Below are 22,918 nucleotides of genomic sequence, written 5' to 3'. Positions count from 1 at the left end.
TTTTAAGAAAAAGGCACAAACACGGGAGCTCGGATAAGTGGCACTTGTTCTAAATTCCGCTGTAAAGGCAAGTCACTGGGAGGAAGATGACTGCAAAGTGTTGTGTATTTCTCTCACTCCTTCAGGCTTTTCTTCTTCAACTTAGTTATTGTCCTTCTCCCTCCATTTTTCATCCCCTCTTTTGTTCTCATTTCAGCCAGTCTTTGACAGCTACGGGCTTTCACTGAGCTGCTGCTCTGGAGCACCAGATTCTGGTCAAATTAGGGACCAGGTAAATGCATTCTGCCCCTTTAGCTTCACTGCTGCTCCCAGTGAATTCTTTTCCAGCCGTGGCCGTTCTGCAGCTTATCCTATGGCCAGAGCTGTGCTGCTGCAAGGGTAGGGTGTAGAGGTGGTTCCCACACACCTCATGCCTTACCTACCTCAGAGAGGATTAGTAATCTGGAGCAGCTAACCTTTGGAAAAGTTTACACTTACCAAGATGGAAATGGGGCTGCAGCACGACAGGTTATTTATCACCCAGTCAGTGCAGCTGGGTGAACGAGAAGAAACTTGCAGTGATTCAACTGATGGGGTCTGAGATGCTCCGTCTCAAAACCTGAGTAGCAGCTCCCCGGAGCTGTCAGCTCCAGCACGAGGAGCCCTGGGCAGTCCTGGGCAGTGACAGATTTTGTACACTCAGCCCATGTCCCCCACAGCACCCATTGCTCAAGACACCCCCATCAGCGATGGGGCATGGGGAGGGAAGGGGATTGCCTGGGGAAGGAATTAGAACCATGAGCTCCTGCCAGTGACCTGTCTTTGGATGTCTGGCAGCCACAAGTGACAGCACAGCAGTTGTTAAATGCCTACATTCACAGAGGTCTTCCTACGAGATCATTTTCCTTAAATCTGGGTTAGACACACATTTTCGTAATAAGAAAAGCAGCTTCTTGATTCTTTTATACGTGGCAAGCAAAATACTTTCCCAGTCCCATCCTTTGAGTTGATGGTTCACTGATACTCAGTAAGGTGGTTGGTTCTCTTTCAATAGCAAAACCAGACTATGAGAAGAGAGGTTAAAACCAGACTATCTAATCTAATCTGTACTCCAAGCTAGGAGTCTTGATCATGACAAAATACCAGCATCAGATCCCCTACAGAGATTATCTGTAACAGGTACTTTATATTCAAGATCAGTATTTGTCTCAACTTGCCTGGATAATAGCAGAGATAATAGTGTACCTCATTATCCTTTTGTGAAACTTAAAACATTTGGCACTTTGCAAAATGCTTTAGATCCTATTTAGCAATAGACTAATTAGTGAAGTTTGGGGTGTTTTTTTTTCACTGTCTTTACAAGCTGATCAGGTAATTTCCCTATGATTAAAATTTAAAAGCACAAAAAAAAATCCAGAACCAAAATATGATGTGGAAACACATTTTCCACATATTCTGAGACTTTTTCACTCGCTTTCCCGTGTCAAACAATCTCATTATATTAGTTCAATCTATTTCAGTGTAAAATAAATCTATCCCAGATTTTGTAGGACACTAAACACATCACATCACATCAAACTAAGCATAGTGCAGCTTTTAGATATAATTAAAATAACACATAGATGGTGGAGTGGGAAAAGATTTTTAAAGCCTACATGTGTTCAGTAATGACCACATAGTCTACAAATCTCTATTATCTGCTTAAACTTCCTTTTATTTTTTTTCTACAAGTCTCTGAATTTGTAATACTACTACCAGGTATAGTTTTCTGAGGCCTGAGGGTCAGTAGAAATATTCTTTGGCATTGTCCAGCCAAATGCATGATCTCAGGAAAGCAAATAAAATGTTTTATTTTGGGAATTTGAAGAACTCACCTGCTGTTCTGCTAGTCCTGAAAAATTGTCTCTCTTAGAGCAGTGAAAATAAGACTTAAAAGCACTCCTGCTAGTTGTGTGAAACAGGTGAAGTGCATTTACCACATAATTTTTAACACTCTGAGCTGCAAACTGCCTGTGCAGCAGTGTAGGGGCTGAGTCCATCTACAGCACATTGCAGCATCTATAGGACCCAACGTCCAGCTGTGTGAGAGCAGTACCTGCACCCCTGCATGCCTGGGCACAGAGCTGTGGCACAGCTGCCTGTGCCACTGTCCAACCTGGACGCTGATCCTTGAAGGCAGAGCTGCTGTGGGATAATGGCCACCATATGTTTAAGTGGCTCTCTAACACTGGTATCTGCTTACCTTGTAAATTCATTCAGTCACTGCATTGACAGGCATTCTCCCTATTGTAACAAGGGCATTTTTGCTGTCTCTCTCCAGCTGTCTCTCTCCATATTACAGTCTCCCTCCAGATGGAAATTTTTCAAAAGTATTTCTGTGCTTTCAGAGCACGGTGCTCTGCTTTCCTAGGGCTGGCATGCCTCTTGTGCTAAAGTTCTTCGCAAATACACCAGCTTGTACTTCAAAAAAAGAAAACAGAAATAAGAAAGGCATGAAAAGAGAGATAATACAAAATAACATCTCTCATTCTGAACAGCTCCCAGTTCAAGAGAGGGAAAAATGAGGACACCCCACCTTGACTCTGAGCTGCTGAGCCATTCACAGCGAAGTACCACAAACATTTGTTTGGGCTGGCTGTGCCAGTGCACATTGGACAGGAAGGAAAGAGGAGAAAGGACAAATAAGTGGAAACAGTAACAATAAGTAAGAAACAACAGTCACTATCCTCCCCTTTGGGTGTCTATCCTACAAATTCTCCAAGATAACACAGGAACAGAGACCTCTTACCTTATTCTGTATCTCTGTCTGTTTTGGTTGGAGTCTCTCCTTGGGGTAGGAAAAGAAAAACACTGTGACATGACTCTCCAAGCTGCCGTGAGCTTCTGTGGGTGTGTAAGTGGCTCTCACTGTTAGGGATGTTTTGTTTTCCCTATGGTATTTTCAACCCATGCTGTTGTAGCTTGTCACATTCCCTTGATGTTAAGAGAGAATACAAAACTGGCAGCAACTCTTATTCCCTTTTCTTTATGACCCATTGGTGATAATGTTTAGATGGCAGATGGATACTGTCTCCTTTTCACCTTTGGAATTTCCAGTTTCATTCTTGATGGTCTTGTCACTTGGGCACAAGTGAGATTATCTGCTTTCCATTGCCCAGCCTGGATGCCAAACAGGCATATATATATACTTTCCCATTCCATTTAGCTCACATACCTACTGTTACATCATTAGTATCAAACAATTTTGCAACCTTAACAGGAATCTTGAAAATCTAGATTCTGGAATTGCTTTGGCTCTACTCTTGTGTCCACAACATTGCAGATCAGAATTGTAAATTAAACATAGCCTGAAGTCTTCAGCTAGAACTCATCATGATGGTACTATTGTTTAGATTACTTGGCATGTAAAAGGCCATGCTTACCACAAGAGATGGATTTTATTGCTTTTTGTACACTTCAACAGCAGAGATTCCTCTTCCTGGTAACACAAAATAAAGGAATTAATTCTGATCATGCAGAATTAAAACAGTTAATTTAAAAACAGTTTGTTTTACTGCTTGTAGGTTTTTTAAACTTAGAAACAAATCACCTTGGAGTTGAAATCCCTGCATCTTGTCCATTTATACTAGCAAACTGTATTTCCTGCTGCTAAAGCAATGCCTTGCTGCCCCCATGTGAAGTTAGCGAGAAGAGTAGCATGACTGAAACTCCACTGTGGAGTTTGTATGGAGAACTGTTGAATTTGAGATTGCAATCTGTACTGACAGGTTATACCAACACAATTTCCCAGGTGAGGATAGTTACCAGAATATATGAGCTTACCTTAGTAGCCTTTTCTTCCCATCCTGGTTATTAGGTATCTTTTATACTAGTGTGCCTGTGGCAAGTATAATTTAAACACCATCACTACATTTAGTGGTGGAAACAGCCACTCCAGTTGTGGTACTGATTACATAAGCTGGACTGGTTTTTATTTCTGCTTAGGGAACATATTTAATATCTGCATTTTAAAATACACGTGTACTCATAGCAAAAGGCTTTCTTTTATTGGCTCTCATTTCCTGGAGAATAATTAGATCAAGATGACCCAGGGGAATAAAAAAAAAAAACCCAGTCACAGAATGAGGCAAAGGATTGTAAAATGCTTTGAATGAAGGGATATGAAGTTAGCACACTCCTCAGGGGCTGGGGTTGTGAATCTGCAGTGGCTGCAGCGGTACCGAGCACATCAGGAGGCACAGCTCAGCTCCTGCTGTGAGTGCTCGCTCTCAGCACACGCCGCAGTGACAGCCGGAATCAGTGCTGGCACCACCTTATCACAGCCGGCACAGACACCTCCCGTATCGCCCGTCTGGCTCCAAAATGCACCGCTGTCCTGATAAGGGGGCTGGGGGATGCCGCTGAAGAGAGGTGAGCGGGTAACAGTACCTCCGAGTGCTGGGGGACATTTCCCTACAAATTCACGAGTGCAGGAGGAGGCTGCCACTCAGAAAACATCCCCCGGTTTCAACACAGCCCAGCCGGAGCAGAGCTTTAGGGAGCTTGTTAGCATCGTCCAACTACTCAGACAGCCTTGATTAATACAAATGTCAGGCTCTTCTCCCTCGAGTCTTAGTGCATTGATTTTTGGAGCTTCCACTTGCTGCAGACACAACAGATTGCTGTATAATATATATAAGAGCCTGGATACAAAGCTGATGTGTACAGCTTCAAATTGAAAGGGATGCTGTTTCCTAATTGATTTATTACTTCTGCTCTAACCAACCACTCCAGCCAGTAGGAAGAAAAGGAAAGAATTTTAGGGTTTTTTTTTTTCCACTCCTCAGACAAAAACTAGAGGAAGACTTACTTGTGGACTAAATCCATCATCCTACTGTCTGCCCTTACAGTAAGGCTGGCCAATTTGACAATGAATTGTTATTAAAAAGTTATTTAAACTAAAAAAAAAAAAAAACCAGGAAAGTACAGGAATTTTCCACATTCACACTTCAGTTTATGCCATGCAGAGCACAAAGCATGAGCATTTTATCAAATGCAGGAAGAGAAAACTAAGGAGATTTAAAACCAGAAATTTACTATTGTTCACCTTCTAATGCCTTAGTGCATTAGAAGTGCAAGGATCCTTAGTGCAAGGATTTAGGCACCATATAGCAGAAATAGCATCACTACACAGCTGTTGCCTTTTATTGTACTTTTTGCCTGTGCAGTGAAAGCAGTGAGGTTCCAGCAAGAAAAAAAAGCACTTCTTATCTTCTCAACAGGTCCTAGTGCATCTAAATTTATATAGGGATTTATATAGGGATTATTACTGCAGACAGGCAAGAAGCAGCAACTTGTTGTGGAAAATTAACAATATTTATGAGAATATTTTCTAGATCAGGACATTTTTAATACTGCTTAGAAAGGAAGTAAAGAAGACTGTATTTGCCTGAATCATTCCTATTTTACTTGACAATTATCTAGCCTGGCAAAGAGGCTTTGGAATTTTGCCCCTCCCTCCACTTCCCAGGGCTAACTTTAAATGATACATCCCACATTCTGCAACAGTGTTAGTTTTTTTTGTTACTATTTCTGTTACTGGTGGACTGATATCACCATCCATCTACCTGAGACCAGGATCTTACCCCCTTTTATTTTCTGCCCCTGTATTTTTCAGCAGCTTCAAAGCCTGGCAAGCCCTGATGCCACCCCAATGTGGGTATCACCATGACAGAGCAACAAGCACCAGCTGCTGCAGCACTAGAAATAAGTCATGGGGAGAAGTGATGGTGAAGGTGACAATTCTCAAGTGTAAAATGACAAATTACTCAGAGGAGCATTTCTAGCTAAATATTTTTACTAATAAAGTATAAATTGAACCTAATATGCCTTTGTATTAGACCTACATCTCCACTGCAGAAATTAAATTTCAACAACCTGCCATAGTCTTCCTGCAGTTCCAGCCACTTTTTCACATCCCCAGTATAAGCGGGAGGTTGCTATTGGCACTGACAGCATCATCACACCCAACGCCAACATAAGAAATGTTAAAAGCCTTCCCTCTTTGGTCTCAGGGCAGTGCTCAGCATCAACTTCTCTTTAACAGCACGGGATCAGATAAGAGCTTTGCTCTGTGGTACACACCACACAAGCTTAGCTAGCAGCCAAAGGTCCCCCCGTCCCTGGGAATGAGGCTTGCTTCTGGTTTGGCTGCTGGAGGTATGTGAACATCTGCCTGCTCCTTAGTCAGCAACTAAATAAAATAAGATAAAAGACAATTCCTATTTGAGACTGACATAATGTGCATTACTAAGACTGGTTTCCGTGGCATTAAGGCTGGCACCTTCCTCATCACTTCTGTCCATTCACTTTGTCTGACCCAGTGCTACATTAGAACCCCCGTAGTTGTTAAAGGAGGCAACACTTTCGAGAGCTGTGCCACACACAGCTGCACCAAACAAAGGCAGCACAGTGGTAACATACAGGTATGCTCACCATCACTCCCTCACACGTTGTCACAAAACGAGTGGTCTCCAGCAGAGATGGAGAGATGTCCCCACACTATTAAGGACTAACTGCTCACTGCCAGTGCTTCCATTTAGCATTTGGGCCCACTCACTGCAAACTTTGTTTTGAAAGATGGACTTTTTTTCCCAGTTAGGACACCTTTATCACATCTATCTTACCTTATCCCCAGACAGAACCACAGTGAAAGTGTTTATGCTCAAAGGTTAGATTCCTTTTATGTGTATGTTAATAAAGAAATAAGGGTAGCCCAAACAGCCAAGGAATGCTAACACCATTAGCAGGATGAGAAGGTTTGGGTGTTTTTTCACTTCAGGGTAGCTTCTACTTAGGTACATAATGGAGTTAATAGACTACCCAACTCTACGCAGCTTGGGCATACTTTTTTCCCCAAGGTTTCACTCAATCTGGTCTACTCAACATGCCTGTCACCATTTTTTTTTCCACCATGAGAATTTATCCCCTTCTCCTCTTAATAAGAGTACATGGTATTTTTCATATTTCATATACTAAAATTTAATTTTGAATCCTTGACTTTGAATATTCATCAAGTGTGTGTTTCTTTCCCTTTTTAGTATAGCACAGTGACTGATCAAAACCTCATCCTCCTAGCTTTCTTTTGTGTCCAGAATCATCATCACCCCAGAAGCATATGCTGTTACCACAAAGTGCCATATTAAATGCACAGACAGGAGCTATATGCCAGCTTCTAATCAGAAGTTTATTTTGGAAGCAATTACATGACTTTCTAATAAACTGCTGTCCTGCTGGTACCCAAGCACACGCTGTACAGTGACCCCTGTATCAAAGAGAAAAGAAAAAAAGAGAAATCCATCAGTCTAGGAAACATTAATTGAACATACATATCTTTTGCTTCTTCAGCTATTGACCTGTTTAGAATAGGAGTATGTATTCCAAGTTTTCCATACAACTGTTCAACAGCAATCACCCAATATCCTGGTGGGGGCTGATCTGTACTCAAAAGTAAAATCAAACCAGAAGCTCTTCTAGTTTGTAGAAGCTTCCAAACTTAATTATTAACCTGTTCATAACATGCTAGAATTGCCTTACTTCTAAAGGGTGAGAAAAGAGAAAACAAATCTAATGAAACACACAGCCTACTCACCTCCTCATGTGGCATTTAACAACAGCCATGGGTTATAAAGATTAAATTCCTGAGGTGGAGTGAAAAAAGCTTTAAGTAATAAACCTCCTAGCAACAGGAGTCAAATGGGTCAGAAGGATTGTTCAAATATTGAAGTTCAACAAAATTCTACCACCTTAAAAAAAAGTGTGCCAGAAAATGTTTACAACAAGGAAACAAAGGGCGACATATCTTGTCATAGAATTGTTTAGATTGAAAAGATCAAGTCTGACCATTAACCTAGCATGGCCACATTCACCACTAACCCCTGTCCCTAAGTAGCAAGCCCACATTGTTTCTGAACACTTCCAGGGATAGTGACTCCACCGCTTTTCTAGAGAGTCTGTTCCAGTGCATGACAACAAGCCTTTCAGTGAAGAATTTTTCCCTAATATTCAAACTAAACCTGCCCTAGGAGAACCTGAGGTCCTCTTGGGAACCTCTGGGAGAAGACACTGACACACACCAGGCTACACCCTCCTTTCAGGCAGCTGTAGAGAGTGATGAGGTCCCCCCGAGCCTCCTTTTCTCCAGGCTGAACACCCCCAGCTCCCTCAGCTGCTCCTCACAGGACTTGTGCTCCAAACCCTTCCCCAGCTCCGTTGCCCTTCTCTGGACACGCTCCAGCCCCTCAATGTCTTTCTTGCAATGAGGGGCCCAGAACTGAACACAGGATTGGAGCTGTGGCCGCACCAGCACTGGGTACAGGGGGATGGTCAGCTCTGGTCCTGCTGGCAACACTACTACTGATACAAATGCACCTGTCCAAGCCATGAATAGCCAGTTTCTCCAGGAGGACACTGTGGGAGAACGTGTCAAAGGCTTTACAATAGTCCAAGCAGAAAACATACACAACTTTTCTCTTATCCACTGAGCTTGTCACTTTGTCACAGAAGATCAGATTGGTCAAGCAGGACCTGCCCTTTACAACCCCACCCGCTGGCTGGGCCTGATCCCTTGGTTGTTCTGCACATGCCACATGATGGCACTTGAGATAATTTGCTCCATGACCTTCCCCAACATTGAGATCATGCTGACAGGCCTGTAGTTCCTTGGATCTTTCTTCTGACCCTTCTTGCAGAGGTGAGTTCCATTTGTTGACCTCCAGTCAACCAGGACCTCCCTGAGTAGCCAGGACCGCTGGTAAATGATTGAAAGTAGCTCAGTCAGTTCTTTCACCAGCTCTTTGAGTATCTTTGGGTGGACCCCATCCAGCCCCACAGACTTGAAGATCTTTAAGTGGCACAGCAGGTCACTGACCATTTCACTGCACATGCTGCATGACAGCTACTCCTCACAAGGGTCCTGTGGTGGCAGTATGTAACTGGCAGCCTCCTGCCACCTGATGAACATTCAACATTGAGCTCAGCATAAATGATCCTGAATTGAATTAAAACGAGTTGCCCCATTCACAGCAGTAAACCTTGTGCCTTACATCCCCCTCAGCTCTCCCCACACTTCATCCCTGTCACACCTCCATCCTCCTTTGAAGGAACCTACCAGCCTAGTAGAGTGGAGATGGAATGTCACAGTTGTACTGGAGTTCCATGGACACTGTCGTAGTGGGTAACCGCCGTCTTCCAGAGCTGCTGTGGGCATCGACTATGTGTCACGCCCCTCCCCAAACCCAGGTGCCCATTTCCATGAGAAGCCATACCAGTCAATGACCATGATACTTTAACCATCCATCAGTGTCTGGAAACAGCAGCCACAGTGAAAGTACTAAATGAGAGGGAAGAGAGAAACAGCCTGACAGCACAATCCCAGCAGTTAGTCCCAAAAGTACATAATTTATTGCTGGAAATTTTTGCACAGAGACACTCTGACCCACTCCACCTTATTTCAATCTCCTCCCTCACAATCCACAAGAAAGAAGTAGCTAAGTGTAGTATCTACCTAATTGATTTGACAGAAACAGAGACACACGTGAGCGCCAAGAAAGTTCTGGATCAGAAAGAGGTTCCTGAACCAAGCAATCTGAGGCATAGCTCTTTCCCTTCTGCTGTCTTCATCGTAGGGAGAATGCTGAAGAAAAAACAAAGTTACTTCTAGTAAAAGAAAGAGGTCACATACATAAGTTTATACCACAGCTGTACAACAACGTACAAACTAACAGAAAACCATGTCTTCCAGGTGGACTTGAACCTTCTTCCAGACCACACTCTTCTTTCTTTACAGAACAGATAATCTAGACTTGATTTAATTTCATGGTGTTTAAATATAGGTCAGCTTCTTAACCTCCTTTGTAGGAAACCAAGCCACACCTTGAATGTATTTGTATTTTAAACTTTAATCGTATTAACATACCTTTAAACTGGGGTGAAAAATAATTTGGAAGTGTCTACAGTGCTGATCCCCAAAATCCATGGCTAAATTCAACCACCCAAGTAACAGTCTGGGAATATAATTATTTCAAATCCCATTTTGACTTCAGTTTGTACTACTATATCTGATTATTCTATTATATAATCACTTTTCGCTTAGGCTAAATTAAGGACAACTGCTGTTTAATTGGAAAAGAAAGATCACAGGTACCCAGGAGGCTCAGACTTTCCCAATTTACAAAGCCATTCCTAGTGCTGTGTTACATTACACTATGATCCAGGCTTACATTGTGCACTGTGAAGAAATTCTAGACAACCCCACAAGACAATATCTCCCTTTGCCCCCTCTCCCTCCACACTTCCATCCAGGATCAAGGCCTTAACTTCAGCAAGAACAATTCAGCACTATATGAATTCTAGGAAGAACAGTTCTACATATTAGCCAATGAGGTTTTTGTTTCTCCTAGAATGTAGGAGAATGACAGGAAATGATCTCTCAGATAGGCAAGTATGTATTACAAGGATCACAGCATTATTGTTTTATTGTTTGCACAATGGTAAGTTGCACATATGGACAAACAGTACACATTTGGAATTAGTTTCACAAATTAATACATTATAAGAGTCCAGTGGTTTAACATATTAACTATTAAAAAAAGCAGTAACAAAGAAATACAAACATTACAGTTTTGACTGCAGCCCAGTAAAAGTTTAAAAACAGGTTGAAATCAAAATAAACCATAAGCTTTATTTTTCTGTGACATTAAAAAGACCACATATCCCTTCCTAAGAGACTGCTCACAAAGATGCAATAACATACAAGTACAAAAGTAAAGAATTCTGTGCTCAGTTTCCCTTAATTTTATCAGATTAAGTGACAAACCAAACATTTGTCAAAGAGCAATCACTGCTGAATGCAGACACTTCCAAAACATACAAAATGGTAGTAATACTTTAACAATAGAAAGCCAATGACAAAACCTCTACATAAAATCAACTTGGCTCCAAAGTTTCATGCTCACACATCAACCTGGTATCATTATTTGCAAAGAATCAATTGATCTATTATTTCCTTCTTAAGATATTTTCCTGGATATTCCTAGTGCACACCAAACTGGAGATGCAGAACAACAAGCTATGATGTTACAGTATGTAAGATTCATAAACTACTGCTGCAATAGCTTTAACCTTCAAATTACATCATTTTCCTCCTCTGTTCTTGAACAGCAAGTAACTGTACTACACCTTGTTTTAAAGCAGACGCCCAACTGCTTTTAAGGCAGTGCTGACGAGAAGTTCATGAAGCAACTTGGGTTTGTAACACTTTAATTTGGGTTTTCATTAGGACAATGCATCTTATCTCTCCCAAATGCAGGGAGAAGCTCATCCAGCCTGACAACTCCTGTTTGCACACAGACTTTGTGGCATCCTGAGCTTTCAGCTGAAATCTGGCAGTGCCCTACTCTTCAGCTCATGAAAAAAACAAAACAGTTTGGGAACATTGCCTATGAAATGTCTGTGTCAGAATCTCAGATTCTTCTTTAGAGTTGGCTGCTAAATGGGCCAAGAAAAAACGTTAAAAAAAACCAAAACAGCTACTAATCACTACCTACCAAACTTCATAAAATAGTAAACATTGTATTTCAGCTGGTTTTAAACAACAAAACACGGAAGCAATGATGACACAGCCTGGGACCCACAATTTGAAATTCCTAGGAACATCAAGATATGGGACCACAGGGCAACATGAAGAAACCAAACACACAAAGAAAAGGAGATGTGTCTATGGGGGAAGGTATGCACATCTGTGTTTTATACATATATATATATACACATACATACACACAGATGTGTGCACTGTACTTGTATATATTTACATCCATATACACAAAAACACCCTGAAGTAGATTTAAAGGCCATATCCAGGAACAGAAGATATGAACTCTAGTATTTGTACTAGAATATATTTTATCTGTACAAAAAAAAGCAAATATGCATATATTCATATGGTATAAAGCTTATTAACAAAAAATATTCTGCTACTAACATTAGGTTAAATAGATGATTTTACAAGATTCTTTAATAATAATGCAGTATAGAACATTTCTAAAACTAGGGCCCAAAATAAAAATACATAAATGGGTTTCTATTCACAAGAAAATAGCTGTTCAATATGATTTCACTAGGGAAAAGTAGCAAAATTTTATAAATCTCCTGGGATGCAATTTAATTAATGTATCAATCTACAAAAATAGACTTTTCAGATGAAGAAAGTTGATGCGCTTCCCCCTCCCTAAAAGAGGTGCCTATCTTTTCCCTCGCTTGTTTCCAGCTGGAGGTTTCTTCAGCTGAAGAAGTTGCCCTCCTGTCCCAAAGCCTGCAGATGCAGGATTAGACACCCCGAACGTCAGGCCAGCTGATGCTGTGATGCCAGGATTGCTGAAGTTAAACCCAGATGTAGTCGAGCTCCCAAAGCCTTATGGGGGAGGGAAAAATATTTTAAAACATCAGTTATATCACGATTGTAAATTTGTTCTCCTTGAATTTTTTCCACCAGCCACTTTATTACCAGCAGTTGTAACACTTTATACCAATGTGGATCAACAATGCTAAATCACATTGCTAGAGCACTTGGACTTGCCATGGCAACTTGAATAATGCAGCACTAACAGAGACTACCTCAGTGAGTGCCAACAATGATATCCTAAATCACAAGTCTGTTATAGCATTACCCATACAAGAGTAGCACACAAGAGTCCCACTGAAACTGTACAACAGATGAACCATAATTCCTCAAGTTCTCAGCATAAACATGCAGTGCACTCCTATGGTGGGAGAGAAGGCAGCAGGTACAGGTGGACCACGGACCACTCACTTCACTCACAGCAGAGAAACAGCAAAGCTGGAGTTGAGTGCTCACTCTTCGTCCTACTGCCATGGCTACCTTGGCCTGCCTTTATAACATATGTGGCACTGACCACACATTAAATGTGAGGCAGAAAAGGCTCAAAAATCCTTGCCAGGCTGTTTGTATTTAAAACCATCCTTTATGACAAACTAAAAAACAGCGCTGGAAACAAAGCTTTGGAAAAACTGCATGACTGGCTGAGCAAATTGTGCTATTTTAACTCCTTCACCCTCTTCTATCAAGGTAAACAAACTGAACATTTGGTGCAGCTGTGAAATAAGATAAGTTGGAAGAAGCCCCCCTACAGTTACCAGCAATAGTAACACTAACTCATTTCACTTTCTTTTATAAATTTGTATCAGTTATGCATAATCAACGTAGATAATAATTGCAACTATTAGAGAATGCTAGAAATTTCTCAAAGATTACTTTAAGAAGCAGAACTTCATAACTTCATTTTTTGTTGTCTCAAGAGACCACAAATTAATAAGTAAGACACCAGCAAGTTCAGATTTTAACAAAGAGCTTCATACAAGTTGTATATAAAAACGTGCAAACAATTAAGATAATAAGAAAAATGGGACTGGTTCACAATCAAGAAAGAGTGTATTCTCAATACGGTTTACTTTATATTGCTTCATTAGTTCTCTAGCAGACGGCTGAAGCAATCCTTTGGTCATATCAGTATCTTCAAGTCAATGCCTAAAATATTTTTGGAGTACAGAAATAAAAGCCCAGCTGGTTGTCTCATCAGAATCCTAAAGCAGCTCTCACAAGTCTGATGTCTTCTGTTCTCTCACTTGTTACTGACACTCTGCATTAAGAACTACTTCAAAACTTAACATGAAACTCTTCCTCCTGCAATGTCTGGACTTGGGTTACACACATCATCTTGTCAAGAAAATTCATGATCAACATTCCAGTAACTCATGCAGTTGTCTCCATAGAACTCATTGTCAGTGTAATGGTTGTGCAGATCTAGAGTGTGACTAATAGTGGTCATTTGGGTCTTGTCTAAATTTTGTGAGCTAATTTGTCTCTCATCCTAGGATGTAAGGGGTGAACACATGCAAGTGTTACTCCATTTCCCTGATAACTCTGAATCCCAGCTAAGATGGATCAGGGAATCTCATGAACAAAAATGTTACCTATTTACTTCATGTATGTGAGATAACAGGCAAGCATTGCTTCCTAGAAAACATAATGAATGCCATTCATAATAAAGCTGCATGTGACCTGTAGCGTCAGGAGGCAAGAGTAAAGTGTTCATAAATTACCTCCACCTTGCTGCTTCTAGATGGAAGGATTATTTTGAAGCAAGCAGGGAAGGCAGACTACACTTATTTGAGTAATATAACAGTAAATGATACATAAACTATGAGATAGAAGACTGAGAACATGCTTGTTAATTTAGATACAGCTTGTTATGTTAGAAGTGATATTAAGGGCAGCCATAAAAGTATAGAAAGGTAGCTGTGAAATTAATCTGTATGGTTTTCTCCTGTCATGGCAGCATAACAAGGCCAAGGTACCAAGTTTCGTTGGAAGTAAAGCAAACCCTAAAGCTGAATGCTCAAATTAAAAATCTTCAAGATAAAAACTTAAACAAGATATACATTGAGTCTTATTCCTATTGCAAGAAAAGACAGTCACAAAATAGCTCAGTTTACATGGAAGACTCACAAAGTCTTGAACCATAGGTACAATGTGATCAACAATGTCCTTGCTGAAATTAGTATTATTTATGTGTGAACAGTGATTTTCAGGAAGTAAATGACAACCTGCCCTTTAAGGACACAGCCTCACATCTCCCTGGTGTTATGACCACACTTTATTCATTGGGCTTGTGCATTCACTTGTGCATCTGTGCTTCTATCAGCCCTTTAGCTTGGTAAGCCAAAGGTGAGTACACACCTTCCCGTAACAATATTTTTTAGTAATTTTAATACTACAGGGAGAAACAGCAGTTCATCAGATGGCAATCCGTTCCTGCTTTCATCTCCCATACCACAATGGGTGCTCTAGATCAAAAAGTATTTCAAGAATACTTTGATTTATTATAGCCTCTGTATCTAAAAGCTGCTCATAGATTATATTAAGGTCTCTTTTTCAGCAGTATGAGTGCATCCAACCATGATCCCGCTTGATTATCTCTTATCTCATTTACTGAGGCTGCAATTCTTCAATAAAAATAAGTCTCCAACAAGAATTTTCAACTCAGATCTTCAAAGTATATTTAGCATCTGTTATCACAAAAATTGTGTTTGAACACTCCCCTTCCTCTTAACATTTTATTAAAATGTTAAATAAATTAAATTGTGATTTTTTTCCTTTTCACATTACTTTGAGAGTCTGAATGTCCTTTACAATAGCCCACTAAATTCAGCCTTTTTGGTTGTCATTAAATGAGTAAGAGTAGGAATTAAATGGGACTTGTTTTGGAGTCAGCTTTCTAGAGTGCCTCTGTGTGTTTCAGAGGGACACCTGAGACACTGTTCCATCTCACAACCATGTCCACTAAAGAAACTGCAAGGAGACTGAAGCTGCTCTGCTTTTCATCTGCTGATGAACACAACAACCATTCCTGGATGAAGCCAAATTTACTATTAGAAGATGCTCAAAGACTATCACAGAGGACTCAGAATTTTTTCCTCAAACACAAAGTGAAACTGAGAAGAGCAGTAATACCACGACATACATTTTTGCATCTTTTAAAGCAATTAAACCTAACTCATAAAAATAAAACACTTGACAGAACCAATTTGGTGATCTATAATTTTAGTTTTAAGGTAAGATCAAACTGATGGAAAATCTGTGGAGTAGAGTTGGGGCAGCCTAAGCAGCCTGGAACAGAGTGTCTTGGAACACACAGTTACCTAGTGTTCCCAGACACATTAGTCTGGGAAAATATTTAACTGCTCGTATCTAAACCCAAGCAGCAACAACAGTGAATTCCATAATCCATATTCACCGCACTCTCTTATCTTTTTCAAAGAAATAGATTCAGAAACAAGATGCAACCATTATACTCTAAGATAAACCAGAATATGCTTTCAGGATCCTGTCAATGATACCTAAGAAACAGGACACAACAAATTTAAAAGAACTAAATATAACCTAACTAGTCTCAGGTATCATTCAAACCCATTTATACACCCTCAATAAAATTAAAGACCATATGCAATCCAGGTGCTAAATGACATAAGGTTTTGGATAGAAAAGATAAAAGTTAGTGTGTTTCTGGGCTACCAAAACTTTAAAAGTGGTTTCTACTCCATAATCCCAGTCTAGATAAGGATTTCATGACCACTTGATTTTCTAAGCAAAAAATGTCAGAAATTACATTTCACCTGTTTTTATTCAGTTACTTTCTGTAGCTGAGACTCTTTTGAGATAATTGCCAATCTCCATTTTATTGGGTGCAATCCCTTCATTTGTAAAGAGACTGACAGCACTGACTCCATGACAAAGTCTGGTTTGAGGGAAACTATCTAAATTGCCTCTGCACACCACCAACATAGCTAAGACATACTTGTTTATTTATTTTGGCTTGATACCTCCTTAGTGATGGACAACTGATCCATACAAGTAGTTTTGTAATTCTATTTTTAATATGTTAAAAACTAAACTATTAACTTTGTAATCCAGCAGCTTTAAATGCTGCAATATTATTTAATATAGACTCAGGAACAATAGCCTACAAGATAAAAACATAAACAGTCTTTAAATTATTTTTCATATTAAGAACTGAGTAAAAGAAGGCTGATGCTTGGACACCAGATACTGCAAAGAGATCCATCAAGAACCTACTAAGTTGTTAACATTCATGAATGTTACACAGCCAACTTAGCGAGCCATTTCCACCTCATAATGCAAAGCTTAAAGTACTTTACAGGCCTAGCAACTCATTACTAACCAAGGAGAAGCCAGAATACAAATCATAGCACTTCCTGGTAAATACCAGCAAAATGCTGTTTTTATAGCAGTTGATCAAACGTTTTTCTTGAGACATAATCCTCCTTCAATGTGCCATTGAAAAAAGATTGCAAGACAGACTATAGAAGCTATGTGCTTAGTAATAACTTAGTAAGCTATTATTCCTATTTAAAAGGTAAATAGGGATGCCACCTCTATTTCAGACTTATGAGTTAAGGCGCAATAGCATCCATATTTTATCACCCCCCAAAAACCAAAATAGCTAAATGAGTACTGTGTAGTTGCCACAGAAATGCTTTCAAAGTAGTTAATAAAATGAATTATGAATATATACAGAGATACAATACATATAACTTACTATTCAAACTTAGACATTTTTAAGGAAACCACTGGGCTTCCAGAAAATAATTTAAACTTTATTTGTAAATAAAGTAAGTCAAATTACTAGTATATTTGTCGCTAATTTATATGCTAATTTCAATCAGTAACTGATACCAATGCACTCAAGTGACAACTGCTCTTCTGTGTATGAGGCCGCATCTGATCTCCTGCTTCCTCTTCCAACTAGACAGACACCATGAAATGGGAAACATTAATGCTCACTCAACACTGTCTACATAGCAGACCTTTAACAGAACCCAAAAATTTATCTGAAAACGTGGCTCTAGCAAGTAAATAGTTATGTTAATAGTGATATACACAGGCAACTTCAAAACAATCAATTTCTTGGAGTGAGCACAGCAGTTTGATTATAAGACTTGCTTTACTTGATTTTTGAATTCAAAAGAAACAAACCAACCTGCACTTAGACTTCCTGATGGTTTACTTGTAGTTCCAAACCCAAATGATGATGCTCCTGTGGCACTACTTCCAAAGGCAGAGCTACTTCCAAATCCTAGTAGAATAATAGTAAAGACATACAACAAAAAAAATTACAGACACAGCAAATAAAGGACACATGGGCTTTAGGTGAGTATTCTAAACCCAAACATAATTCTAAGCATTTTTGGTATACAAATATTCCTACGATTATTGTCTGAAGAGTATTTATCTCTGACACGGCATTGTGTTTAAAAAAACAGTGCAAACTGGAAAGCATTGAGAAAACTACTACCTTCAAAATCCAAAACTGAGTAAAGGAAAAATTATAAAAACAGGTGGTGTGAACTATCAATCAGAGTTTAAGAAATTTCTATTGAATTGCTGTTAAATTGGCAGGAAATGGTAACCAAATGAGCTAAAACTAAGAAATTTCAGATACAAGTTACATGATTTTTATTACAGAAAGTCACAATCTTCATCTACAACTCCAGAAAAAATAATTATGCTTAAAACAGAGTAAGCATTTTGTTCAGTTTACACTTGGCTTATTTTAGAGTCATTCGCCTTTCAGGTTATTAGGGATCAACTTGATCCAGGAAAATACAAAATAGTATAAATAGAGAATAAAAACAAATTTCACAGTATTTAATGTGAAAAATCGTTATAAAAAGGGCAGCCATAAATTTATAGCTGTCAAAATTTAATTGTTTTTTTTGTAATTGATATTCATAATTTCATGATTTAAATTTTTTGAGGTTTCAAATTGTGTTATTAATATGAGGTCACTCTGAAGGAAAAGTAAATTGCTATTTGCAGTTTGAAATAGAGGGCAGACAATAAGAACTGTAAGAAATGTATATACTCTGATTTTGGCCGTCTCGGGTTTTCAAAAAGAGAACAGTATTTGTATTTATGTTTGAGGAAATCATGCTCCCATCTTAAGTTTCAAGCATTAGGAAAAATCCTGCAAACTGAGCCTTTACCATTCCTTTACAGAAATATTTTTGAGATTTTAAAACCAGTAAGGACTGAACACACTATCTGGAGCAGTGTTCTCAAGTTTTCTGACATTTTTAAATCAAAGGGGTATTAAGAGTAAGTAATGACAAGTATAATTTCTGTGTAAGACAGTTCATTTAAATGACACACTCTTTTGTCCTATCTAGGTTGAAATTCATTACCAATGATCAGGCAAATTATCTGCAAATATTGACTAAACCATAGGATCTATGCTAATAATTTATATACTTAAATGTAAAAGTCTCTGTTTATCACTGTCAAAGTACACAGAACATTAATCAAGGAAAGAGAGCAAATTTCCCCAACTAAATTAGCACTTCCAGAGCATACACAAGAAATTGTCCTGTTTAAAAACCCAAATCCCTAAGATTAAAATCCCAAAGAAACTTAAGCAATCATTCAGCCAATTGTTTCCAAGAACACACCTACAGGCTATTTTGCAGGTATGTATTTATTCTTCTATATTTGCTTCTATCAGAGAGTCTTATGGATTTGTTAAGACATTTTGCAAATTAATGATGCAAGCAAATACCTTCCTAGGCAGAGAGCTAGGAAAAAAAAGAGAATACAAGTCAGGGTTTTTGGATAAAACTAAAAGCAGTTGGAATGTTCATTTATTTACATATGTAAGACTGGTGAAGAATCTTTAGTCTACAACCTTTTCAGCAGAAATGGAAGAAATTTATGTTTGGTTTTTTTTTTTTTAAGGCATTTAAAACATTGCAGGAAAAAATGGTAATTCCAAAGTAATTTCCTTTTAGCTCATTATTTTTACTTTTTTCCTGTTTAGGTATACATATTTTCTTTTATCTGAAAACACTTAAAATCTGATGAGAAGGGACACAGGTAGATTTAAAGGTATTTTCAAGGTGATTATTAAAGGTAAATCTCATGTAATGTTCAGGTCACATCATCTTCCCAATACTGAGTGATGCTTAATTATTTTAAATACATTACAACACTGACTCATACGTTCGGCTCATAGGCAAAATGTAGGAATGGGGACAGAGGCTGCAGAGAAGGGAGGATGAAACAAGAAAAACCGTGTTATGTTTGTGCTCAGCATATGTAACAATTTTTTTTGCAGATCTTATTAAAACTCCAGAAAACATTATTATCTGTAGGAACCCTGACCTATACATACAGGAAACTTACATGCCAATGAGATTCTGCTAATCACTTAAATTCTATCTGTAGCTCTAGTGGTGAGAACACATTACATGTAAAATAAAAGGTCTACATTAACTTTGAAATTTTTTTAATATCACCTACTTTTTCACAGTTATACGTTCTCCTGGGATATCGTTCCCACCAGCACTATTAACATTTTGATAAGTATTTTTCCCTCTCTTTCATATATTGCTTTTTCAGCTGGGGGAGAGACTTTTTCTCCACCTCTGCACCGAGGCACAGAGTGAGTGCTAAAGGAAATAGATTTCAGCATCACAGAACTGCAGTAACTTTTTAGCATTCATTCTTATTTTAATACAAGCAGAAATGGGTCTCTATAGTTAAAAGGTGAAAAACTTCCACAGATTACCTACAGTGTGCTCTAATGTCTCAGATGCCTAACTTTCATATAGGTAAAATTCAGTCAAGTTGTAGTTCCAACACACTTGATGTCCTTCCGTAGCTTTTAGAGCACACTCTCTCTGTGATTACCTAATCCTGTTCATGTTGGGGTTTCACTACAATGGCTTAGCCCTAGCAACTCCTTCTTCAAGGCAGGAAGAAGCCTGGAAAGCACAGACCTGACAAATTGTAAGGTCTTTCTCTGAAACAGATAATCCTCTTAGTGGAGTTAAAGGTTTGCAAGAGATTCAGCTGTGCGGTATAATAACTCAATGAAAGATTAGAAAAGTTAAAGTGTACCTCCAAGGCTTGAAGAACCTAAGCCACTTGATTGCAAGCCAGTGCCAATACCTGAGCCGAATGGCGTTCCAAAACTAACTCCCAGAGATGGCTGTGGCCCTGGTACAAAAAAAATGAGAACAAACTTGCCTTACTCTTTGATAGTAAAGAGGTCCTTTATTTACTTATTCAAGTATTTGATAATGTGAACATCATTGCTTTCAACAAATCCCATTAAGAACCCAGATTTTACCTCATCAAAATTTCTCACTTAACTACCTCTACATTAACTGCCTCTACATTAACTTGTCAACAACCTAAGAAAATACTGATTGTAGTAAGGTGAAACTAACCAAAACTAATAACACAAAAACATAATTTAGTATTTTTAGAAGTTAAACAGTCTCACCTTAAACTTTAAAATGTTAATCAAAACCTTGAGAGAACTCATAGGTAACAACATTTTGATACCTGTATTAATGGAATCAGAGTAAGGGAGAACTTTTAAATTAGAAACATAAGAACTGACACTAATGTAACTAAACCTGTATTACCTAAAATTAATAAATAGGATTCTTCAAAACTACTCAAGTATTCCATCAAAATTTAAACAGAACACTAAGATAAAAAACAAGACAATGACTTTATTTTATTAAATTTATTGTTCATTTTTAAGCAAGTCAATTACACAGTAACATGACAATTCATTTTTTTCCACACAAGTGATAACTGAGTTCTGTTAAGCTCTGCTACATAACACCATTCAATAAGGTAAACTAGTCAAACCACCTGTTTAAATAACCATTTACAAAAGGCACAGTTCTGTGTACCTTAATGAATTAGATACATTCAAAATTTCAGAGTTTGTTCCATAATTTAAAAAAGCTGACAGTACTTTCCCTGCATATTCACATTAAGATGCAGGACTGTCAAAAAACAATTTCAGTCTGCCAAGATGAAATTTACAGTCTCAGTTCCTTTTTTTACCTTAACCTTGGGGAATAAAGAATCAAATTCCTAGCCCATCACTAACACATTTTAAAATAATTAATTCTGATAAATAATTAATATATTTTGACAGTTTTCACAGTACAATCTTCTATTCCTGTCTTTTTCAAACAGTTTTCAGTGCACTATTTTAAAAGTTTAACCATTAGAGATAAAATACAGTGCCAAACTCTTAATCCACAGACATCTGCACCTCTGCTCAAGATGGCCTTCTCCATCTTTGAACATACTTGACATCCTATATCTGTGAAAGTGATGATTTATTCAAATATTACTATAAAGCTCAGATGATTTTGACCTTCTTCCTAAACCAATATAACATCTGGGCTATTTTAATTCAAAATTTCCTGTTACTAATATTTATACAGAGTTTAAAATGTGAATATTTCAAGCTCTTAAAATAATTTCAGTATTTGAAGATTTAAATGGAAAATCATTTTGAATCAAGTGAAAGGCACTGTATGTTGAAAAGCAACAACTTTTGCTAGGAACACAAAATTCTTACGTGATCCAAGCTGAATAACATCTGTATACTCCAAGTAGTGTTAAAAATAAATTTTAAGGCCAACTAAAGTTGTTGGCCTTCAGTCTCTGCTTAGCAGGAAATAGTTGGAAAACCCACGCTATTTCTTCCACTTAAAAAAAAAATATATCAGATGTTGCAATTACAAATTTCCACAAATTTCAAACTAAAGTTGTTTACATCCAGTTTAAATACTGATACATCTACCTAGCAGCTCTTAAAAATAAGAAATTGACAATAAAAAACCAAAACCCCCTACACAAGTCAGTGAGCTCATTAACTGAAAGAACCCAAAAACACGTATCCAGTTCCTTTGTAAGTACACAGGTTTCTGTCTCAGTAGGAGGCACTGTTAGTGGAAGACCTTATAAACAAAACACTACAGTCCTCCAGGCCAAGCTTTTTACCGAATGCAACATGCTTTTTTTAGAGCCAGTATAAAACATTATACTAAAACACCTCAGATCATATAAAACAGGATCTTATGCCTTAGGCTAATAAACTTTTTATTGAGCAACAGCATATGATATTTGTTGATTTTGTACCATAATGTTCTGAAGGTATCACTGCTTATAGTTCCTATAAGTGAACATAATCTTCACTAGCAGAAGACTAGTAACACTCTTTGATGCTGAGAGTATTAGCAAGAAAAAAATGGCACTTCCGGCTATTACAGGTACAAGACAAATTCTTTATAACAAGTATTTTAACATTTTAGAACTTGATGTATTTGCCCTGTAGAGCACTTCAGTTTAATGAATAGGACCCATTACAGAGAGCCAGACAGGTCAGACAGATTTCCTACTGATGTTCTGCAATTTTTTAAATTACAGCTGGACTAAACAGTGAGTAAATTTAGATTACAATTTAGATCTTATTCTTATAAAGTAATACACTGG

The 22,918-nt window shown here is 38.3% G+C and overlaps 1 protein-coding gene across 5 annotated transcripts in view; it reads right to left on the bottom strand.

The window, feature by feature from the left end:
* Window positions 1-7,179: 7,179 nt before the first annotated feature.
* Window positions 7,180-22,918, bottom strand: part of NUP58 (nucleoporin 58) — a 39,373-nt gene continuing 23,634 nt past the window's right edge. For 2 of the 5 annotated variants that reach the window (XM_053935449.1, XM_053935450.1), the window contains exons 14-16: window positions 20,510-20,608; window positions 17,595-17,690; window positions 10,463-12,427 (exon numbers count right to left, since the gene is read on the bottom strand). In XM_053935449.1, coding sequence (XP_053791424.1) covers window positions 12,258-12,427; window positions 17,595-17,690; window positions 20,510-20,608 — 365 coding nt within the window. In that variant the 3' untranslated portion in view covers window positions 10,463-12,257. Of the gene's footprint in view, window positions 7,283-9,127; window positions 9,653-10,462; window positions 12,428-17,198; window positions 17,360-17,594; window positions 17,691-20,509; window positions 20,609-22,918 lie in introns of those variants that run through there. The other 3 variants (XR_008429373.1, XM_053935451.1, XM_053935452.1) reach the window with 3 other exon arrangements.

This window comes from Vidua chalybeata, chromosome 2 (assembly GCF_026979565.1).
Source record: "Vidua chalybeata isolate OUT-0048 chromosome 2, bVidCha1 merged haplotype, whole genome shotgun sequence".
Classification (NCBI taxonomy): Eukaryota; Metazoa; Chordata; class Aves; order Passeriformes; family Viduidae; genus Vidua; species Vidua chalybeata.
The sequence above is the reverse complement of the archived record's forward strand: the minus strand, read 5'-3'. Positions and strand labels throughout refer to the sequence as shown.